This window comes from Phalaenopsis equestris, unplaced genomic scaffold, assembly GCF_001263595.1.
Source record: "Phalaenopsis equestris unplaced genomic scaffold, ASM126359v1 Scaffold000002, whole genome shotgun sequence".
In the NCBI taxonomy this organism is placed as follows: domain Eukaryota; kingdom Viridiplantae; phylum Streptophyta; class Magnoliopsida; order Asparagales; family Orchidaceae; genus Phalaenopsis; species Phalaenopsis equestris.
In genome coordinates this window covers 16,749,762-16,758,707 of record NW_018164444.1, presented here as the reverse complement: position 1 = coordinate 16,758,707, position 8,946 = coordinate 16,749,762, and the positions used below count along the sequence as shown (strand labels likewise).

The window sequence follows — 8,946 nt, the reverse complement described above, 5'->3', positions numbered from 1 at the left end:
ATATATACATATATATATATATATATATAAGGAAAAAAATCTTTTATGATGGTCACGATTCCGACTCTGCTAGGCTTTGCGACTTGATGGCGACACGGGTAATCGGGCGGCATGGCTCTATCTTACGCTGGCGTGACCGGCGGCGGCGTTGGTGACACGGGTAAACAATATCGTTTCTATGCCAGCGTGACCGCAAATGGCGTTCCAAACTTCTCTTCTGTCTTCTACGACTCACTCTCACTCTGCTCTGATTTTTCTTTCGTTCGACGTCCTGGCCGGAAAGGGGGTAAGCTGGCTCTCTTCTTCTCTGATGATGAGAATGGCGAACTCGCTTCTTCTTGCCACCTACATCTGATAGGAAAATTCTTGTATGGGTATCCTAAAATGGAGTTCTTTCATAAACATTTCGAACTGATGAAGCTTACCGGAGATTGGAAGATAGAACCTTTGGATGGAAGACACATTTTAATTCAGTTACATTTTAATTCAGTTGTCCAATCCAACGAGGAGGATCATACGCGTCTGTTTGCTAGTTGTATGGTGTAGTTTGAGGATTGTGGAATGAAAGTCTTGAAATGGTCAGCTAATTTTGATCCCAAAGCTAAAACTCCGATTATCCCTGCTTGGCTTCGGTTCTCATGTTTGAAAGTTCATCTTTTCAACCATGAAATTCCGTTCTCCTTGGCTGCTATGTTCGGAAGGCCCCTTAAATTAGATCCTCCAACCTATAATCTCACGAGACCGGCTATGATTAGAGTTTTAATCGAACGGGATGTTATCTTACCCCCACCTGACGAGGTTTGGATTGGATAGACTCACAATGGATACTGGCAGCAGGTTTTATTAGAACAACGCCCCTCTTATTGTACTCACTGTCGAATGTTTGTCCACGGTCAGGACCAATGTTTTGAGCTACATCTTGAGTTGAGGAAAGGGGGAAATATGAAACAGTTACACGTTGAGCAAGCGCCTTTGCTCCTTGTGGAAAATGCTGAGGTTACTCCGGCAGTTGCTATGGCTGCCGTCCCCCACCCAATTTTTATCCCTTCGGTCCAGACCGAGGGACAGCAGGTTGGGCGTGCTGTGCAGGTCATACCTACTCCCCCGCCTGCTATTTCGAATACTGAGAGGACTCGACTATCATCAGCCTCTCTCCCTGATGCTTTGAATACTGATAATAATCAATATCCTCTTACCTCTAATGCTATTTCCCCGGTTGGGAGAACTGAGCAGGTGTTACCTGTTCCGGATCCTCCTATCATTTCTATTTCTGAGGGGGCTCGTCCTTCTTCGGCCTCTCTTCCTAACGCTTTGAATACTGATAATAATTCATTATATTCTCATCATTCTGATGCCCTATCTGATACTCCTTTGGAGGATATTTCTAAAATATTAAGGGATGAATGACATGTTCAAAAGTATCGTCGGAGGAAGTATAGATGCCAAGTGGATGTGCAAAAACATAATAGTGGGAACACTTTGTTGGATATGATACACCACTTTTCAGATGGAGAAAATGAACGGACCCGAACTGGATCTTCTAAGAAGGGTCATATGTCTACTCATGTTAATGTCATAATTTGGAATATCAGTGGAGTTGCGGATCCTCACTCCCTTGGTAGACTCAAGTCAATAATAAGGATTCATAAGGTCGGTATTTTTACTATTTTGGAACCATTGGTCTCCTCTCCGGATGATCACATTTTGGGTAAATTCAAAAAACTTTTCTTTCTTTGCTAATTGCTCTAACAAGATTTGGTTGTTTTGGCGGAAGCATATCACAATAGATATCTTTATTGATGATAGACAGCTTATGCACACTTTCTTTTCTATGGATGTTTTCGTTGGATGTCTCACTTTTGTTTACGCGGAGACTTGTAATGCTGCTAGATATGATCTTTGGCACAAACTATCTGATATGGGTGCTTTAATCCACCAGAATTGGATGGTTGGAGGGGATTTCAATATGGTGATGCATGATTCTTAAAAATCGGAGAATTGACACCACTTTAACTGATAAATTCAATGAAGCTTTGGATCTGACTGGCATTTCTGATCTGGGTTTTGTTGGTTCTAAGTTCACTTGGAAAAGGGGAATGCTTTTTGAACGCCTAGATAGGTGTTTTGCTAATCAGTTGTGGATTTCCTCTTATGGTTTTTCGCAAGTTCGGCATCTTTACAGATTTTGGTTTGATTGATTATTTCAAAAAGGTTACCACCTATCACTTTTGTTATCTAAACGTATGGGCTAGACATGATGACTTTTTGCGAGTCATTGCTACTAATCTAATTGGAGATGTGAGTAATTGGAGATGTGAGGAGGTGGGCAATGCATGGTTCACTCTTTGGAAGCTGCATAAAAAAGTGGCTTTTACTCTAAGGTCTTGGAATTGGGATGTCTTTGGTGATGTTCATGCTAGAGTTAAGAGGGCTGAGCAGAGGGCCAGTCTCCTACAGGCTCTTGATGAATCTTCTGATGATATTATCCATGACTTACAGGAGGCTAATAAAGAATTATTGGAGGTCTCCTTTTGCGAGGAGGAATTGTTGCAACAAAAAGCTGGGGAAACCCACTTCTCTCAAGGTGATAGAAACACCAAATAATTCTATGCTTGCATTAAACAAAGACGAGCCAATAACACTATTGTGAGGATTAAAAATGATGATGGGAGTTGGATTACTGGGGATGAAGAGATTGGGGAAAGCGTTGTTCTTTATTTCTCTAAACTTTTTGAGTTTCAAGAGACTTCGAACTCTATTGATGCTTCCTTATTTGATGATACGTCATCACTGGATTTCGATCTCTGTGGTATTCCCTCAGATGAGGAAATTTATTCTACCCTTCTGGACATTAATTGCAACAAGGCCCCTAGGCCTGATGGTTTCACCTCTGCTTTCTATATTAAATGCTGAAGTATTGTTAAGGATAAGGTGGTGGAAGCTATACAGAGTTTCTTTAAGGGAGAGACCCATGAAAATTATTTCTCTGCCGCTAATATCGTTCTTATTCCCAAAAACACTCAAAAAAACTCTTGGGACCATTTTAGACTTATTTTTCTGACTTCTGTCATATCTAAGATGATTAGTAAAATATTGGTTAGGCGTATTCAACCTCATCTCCATAAATTAATTTCCTTGAATCAATTTGCCTTTGTTCAAGGACGAGGGATCACAGATAATATAATGCTTGCACAGGAACTCATCCGATATTGATAAAAAAAGTAGAGGGGGAATATAGTCACTAAATTGGATATTCGCAAGGCTTATGATTCTGTTAGTTGGGAGTTATGTTGAAGGTGCTTAAAGCTAGGGGCTTTTCCCAAGATTTTTGCAAAATTATTCTCTCATGGCTCCATTGCAATAAATATAGCATACTCATCAATGGTCAATCTCGGGGCTTTTTTAGTGCGAGGCATGGGATAAAACAGGGTGACCCCTTATCCCCTACTATTTTTATTTTAATATTTGATTATCTTTCTCTCCTTTTAAATAACATTTTCAGGAGAAACCCCACTTTGCAATACACTCATAAATCCAATACGTTGGTAACACATTTAGCGTATGTCGATGATATGATATTATTCTATAATGCTAGCAAAAAAGCGGTGAGAGATATTCACAGTTTAATGGTGAACTTCCAATCTGTCTTTGGTCTCCTTTTTAATGCCAATAAATGTAACTTATACATGGGAAATACGGTCAATCGTACTAATGCGTGCTGGATTGCCAATTTTACTGGATTCTCTATTTTTACCATTTCACTTAAATATTTGGGGGTCTTCTTACTTAAGGGAAGGAAGAGGCGCATTCAGTTTGATGAGATGGTGGAAAAAGGTGCCGAAGAAAATCTTGGATTGGAAAAATAATTTCCTTTCTTTTGGGGGTAGAATTACGTTGCTCAGGAGTATCTTACATTCTCTTCCTTTATATATTCTTCAAGTTTTTCAACTTAAGAAAATCACTCTTTTGAGCCTCGAAAGATGTTTCATTAAGTTTTTATGGGTGGGGAATCATTCAGGTAGAAGATGGATGCCTTGGAAGAATATTTGCAAACCCCTCTATGCCGGTGGTTTGGGTTTCAAATCTCTGCACTATATTGCTGATATTAAAGTTTTTAAACAATGATTTAATTTTGGGAAAGGTGATTCCTTGTGGGTCCTTTTCATGCATGGGAAATATTGCCACTCCTCTCATCCGACATTGATCAATTGGCGGTTGGGGGATTCCACCATGTGGAAGAGAATGCTTCATATTAGAGATTGGGCAAAAGATTTCATATACTGGGAGGTGGGGAGTGGAAACATTTCCTTTTGGCATGACTGTTGGTCCCATGTAAGGCTTGAAATGAGGGATACAAGGTTTTCAAGTCTTACGGTTTCTGATACTTGGGTGGATGGCCATTGGAATTTTCCTCTTCTCCTTAATCTTCTAGGTTTCGAGGGAGCTACTTTCATTTCCACTATTTCTATTGAGCCTCATTTGCAAGACACTCCTACATTGAAATTTCCTATGTGTCTTGCTCCACTATCAAATCTCTATATTCCGCCTTACATAATTTTTAAAAGCTTCCTTGGGGAGAGGGTGTTTGGAGTTGGACATTAACTTCCCTTATGTCTTTTCTGGCTTGGCGGATTTTACACTCTGTTATTCCATGTGATGATATCTTAAAAATGAAGGGTTTGAGATTTGCTTCATGTTGTTGTTTGTGTAACTCGGCGGAGGTGACTGTTGAGCATATTTTCTTTTCTTGCCCCTTTTCACTTTTCATATGGAGGAAGGTTGACATGTGGTTTAACACTATTGTGAATTCAGAGCGAAATCTTTTGCTTACCACTATGATTTGCAATTCGGATCGAAAACAAAAACATTTTTTGCAAGTCTACCCTTACATTATATGTTGATTTATTTTGATGACTCGTAATGATATTATACATGAGGGTAAAACCATTCAGAATAGGATGGTCTTTACTAATATTATTATCTATATTAATAAGCTTTGGAGGACGGGTAATGCTAAAGAAAGCCTCTTTTCGGGCATTAATAGCATTAACTATTTTCTTTCTATGGGGCCTGCAGTCATGGCTGAGAGGAGATCTCCTCTTCTACCGGTTTTGGTGAGATGGAGGTCTCCTTCCAGGGGTTGGGTAAAGTTTAACACTGATGATAGTTGAAAATTTAACAGTACGGGCTGTGGGGGCATTGTTAGAAATTTTGCTGGGAACTGTATTCTTTTCTTTTCCTACCCCTCTTATGCTGACACTCTTATGGAGGCGGAGGCTCGGGTCATCTTGATGGCTGTCATGATAGCTCACTCTCTTAGCTAACATTTTATTATCTTTGAATGTAATAATTACATCTTGGTTGACATTTTTGCCAATGGTGCCAAGACCCCTTGGGATATCCTCTATTATATTAAGAGGATTAAAAACTTAATCTCTAATTTAAATGTGATATGGAGTTTCAATTACCGGGAGGGAAATCAACCCGCAAATTGACTTGCTATTTTAGGTAGCGCCACTAGTAACTGTTGGGTGGGATCTGATCCCCCCTCCTTTAAACACTTTGCTGGTTGGTGACAAGATTGATGCCCCATATGTTCGTCGGGATGTCTCCTCTTAGCTTGTTATTATCTGTTTGGCGGTATGATTTGGCCCTGGATTTCATTGGGGCTGTCCTTATATTTCCTTTCCTACTTCGCGCTCGAGTGGCTCTCGGTTGGGGTGGTGGTTGCCGCTCACCTTATATTTATAGTAGTACCTACTTTTGGTTTTGTGGTACTTTCTTTGGGTGCTAGCTTTTGCACTTGAGTTTACGGGTTTTATTGGCTTCATTAACTCAATCTCTACTTTCACGGGCCCTCTTTCTTTCCTTTGTCATTATTAATGCAGGTTTTCTTTCGTAGAACTCAGACGCTTGTGATGCTGTTGCCGCCTGAAGCTCTTCACTCGGTCTTTGTGTTCTTTCTTAATTTTTTGGTGTACATCTTTTGTGGGGTATACGATTACTTTGGCATACTGGATTTAATGTTTTTTTGGGTATACTTTTTCCTTATTGTCCTTTTGGTGTGGAGTTTTAACGTGGATAAAGGAACCCCTAGGATTTTTATTTTGTTTTTAGACTGGGATCCTTATTCCCTCCCTTTTTTTGTTGTTTTAATTTATATTAACACGTAGGGAGCCACGAGATGCTCCTTCCCTTAATATATATATATATATAATGTTCCTATTACTCTGTAAAGTTGGCATTTCATTTATAACTCTCTAGGGATTTTCTCTTAAAATGGTTACTGTGCTATTTATGCTTTCTAATCTATGGAATAAATGTGTTGTGGATTCAAACACAGCCGGTTTAAATGTGTCACACTCAACCGGATTGCCCACAACTTACTTCGATTTTGCAAGAGACCGGACCAATATTGATCCCGTTAAATTAGGGCAAGAAAGTGTTCCAAAAAGAAATCAAGTGCGTTAAATCTCAGCTTAGGTTGTCGAACTACTAGTCAAATGTGAGTGTAAACTGTATATGATGCACAATATCTGTACCGCAATATTTTAGGCAGACATGGGAGTCCATACAAATTAATTTTGCAGGATTTACATACATGCACTCAATCCTATGTATTTATATATCTAACACCTATACTTCAATTTTTTCGTTTAGTTTACCTATTTATTCATGAAATGGTGTATTACACCTTTTAAAAATTAAAACAGTGGCATTTTTGATGTTATATTAAAGATTTGGTGGTATAAATGTAAAAATTAAAGGTTAAGTGTTAGATAAGTAAATATATAAGAATTTGATGGTATGTAAATGTCCCCATTAATTTTTCATTGGTATCCATGCAGGCAGTACTAATATTGTTTCGTCTTGGCTGTTTAGATGATTAACTATCATAATAATCAACTGATTTCACTTCCTGCTTCGTATTATTTTTCTATTTTTAAGGCCTTACCTTTGCAAGCTTTTCTTGTCAGAATGGGATTTTGGTGGCTTTCCTGCTTGGCTACTTGCCGTAAAGCCTGTTCTGAAGCTAAGATCTTCAGATCCTACATACCTTAATCTGGTATGCTACTTATGTTGTCTTTGAACATCCAACTATTGGTTTACTTTTTCCCATTTTCTTTAAAATTTTCCTTTTGTCTGGAATAACTTTTTTGCTAAAAAGTTATTTAATAAAGGTTTTCCAAAGTTGTACATGGAATTTGTGGTGCACAAATTTTTGAATGTTTTTTTGCTCCCTTATTTTGGATTTAACTCTGCAATTTTCTAGTAATAATTTGTGTTTCTTTTTGTAGACAAGTTCCTTATAATAGTGACCAAGCTTTTTCATTAAAAAATTTCCTTGTTTTAACTGCTGATTTTATTTTGATTATTTGCAGGTTGAGAGATGGTGGGGAGTTTTACTTCCTAAAATCTCTCCCTTTCTGTATGAGAATGGAGGCTCTATTATCATGGTTCAGGTTGTGGTCACCGCCTTTTCAGTTGGATGATTATTTTTCCTGTCCTATTAGTTTATCGGATATTGGCAGTTGCTTAGGAAAGTATTTTTTTTCTAGATTGAGAATGAGTTTGGATCATTTGGAGATGACAAAGCATACCTTCGCTACCTAGCTACATTAGCACGTGAACATCTTGGGAATCATATAATTCTGTAAGTGCTTAATAATTCTGTTTAACTAAAGCCATGCATCCTTCTTAAATTAGGATGATAAAAGGGTGTAATTATCAAACTATAACTAAATTTTTGGTTCAAATGTAATTACATAAATGACTTCTAAGATAAGGAATTTGCTGTAATAAAATAAATTGTAAGGTTAAAAAGTACAGATAAAGACAGATAATTGAGAGAAAAATGTTAATGTATTTTCCAGCTATCATAAAAACCTTTTTTTGTGTGATTATTCTTGGTGCCTCAATGATGATCTTTTTCATATACTAACGGGAAACATTGGCCATAAGAGGATACTAAATTGTGTGAGTAATTTTGCCATGGTATAATCTTGATCTAGGTCGATGGAGAACATCCTACTATTAATGTGCTACATATATTTTAATTAGTTTGGTTTTATTTTCTATTCATTGTTTTAACAAAAAAAAAATAATAATAATAATAACCTTAGTGTTTTCGTTCATTTTTCTCTTTTTTATTTTTAAAAGGAGTCGTCAGCTTGTCGATTGTCGTATAATTCCCCAATTCGAATAAGTCTCCCTCCCGAACCATATAAATGATTCGAAGAGGAGAGGAATTGAATAAGAAGGAATATACGACAAAGAGACAAACAAGAGAAAAAATAAAACGTGGAGAGTCTATGTGTGATAAACCTCGCAAAGATAGGTTAAGAATGTCCGCCCAAACAAGATCGGGCGGAGACACCTTAAACCAATATCCGCGAAAGAAGTATCTACATAGACTACCCTTAACCAGAGAGTCAGGTGTATGTACCTGTTCTGGGGTCAAGAGCACTCCCAGAGGAACGTGTTCCTACTGGTTAATTACATCTTGGGGGATACCCAAGAATACTCTCGATAAAAGAAGTTTCGCTTCATATTTTCATAAACCTGGGGTATATGCAATCAAATGAAGGTTATTCCGTGTAGGAACAGTCCCAATACTTCAAAGCTCACACTAAGTCATCGGACAGAGAGTAAGTTTCTCACATCCCAAATGGGTAGTGGCTAATCAACACACGGGGTCCACGGACTAACCTAAATCATCTTGACGGAGATATCCCAATACGTCAAAGCACGTCCGGGCCAGAGGGCAGAGGATAAATCGTCGTATCCCAAATGGGCGGCAGCTCATCGGCATCGGGCCGTCAAGGTGATATCAACGAGGTCAAGGAGCGACAGGGCTCAAAGGGGCTCAACAAAAAGGAAGGTAGAGTGATCCTAAAAGGTAGAGGTAATTGGGTCGGGGTACCACGGACCCGTCATACACAGCTA

The 8,946-nt window shown here is 38.4% G+C and overlaps 1 protein-coding gene across 1 annotated transcript in view; it reads left to right on the top strand.

The window, feature by feature from the left end:
- Positions 1-8,946, top strand: part of LOC110025203 (beta-galactosidase 8) — an 89,280-nt gene that overhangs the window by 21,674 nt on the left and 58,660 nt on the right. Inside the window, exons 4-6 of the mRNA XM_020725530.1 lie at positions 6,978-7,066; positions 7,383-7,463; positions 7,560-7,654. Coding sequence (XP_020581189.1) covers positions 6,978-7,066; positions 7,383-7,463; positions 7,560-7,654 — 265 coding nt within the window. The remainder of the gene's footprint in view (positions 1-6,977; positions 7,067-7,382; positions 7,464-7,559; positions 7,655-8,946) is intronic.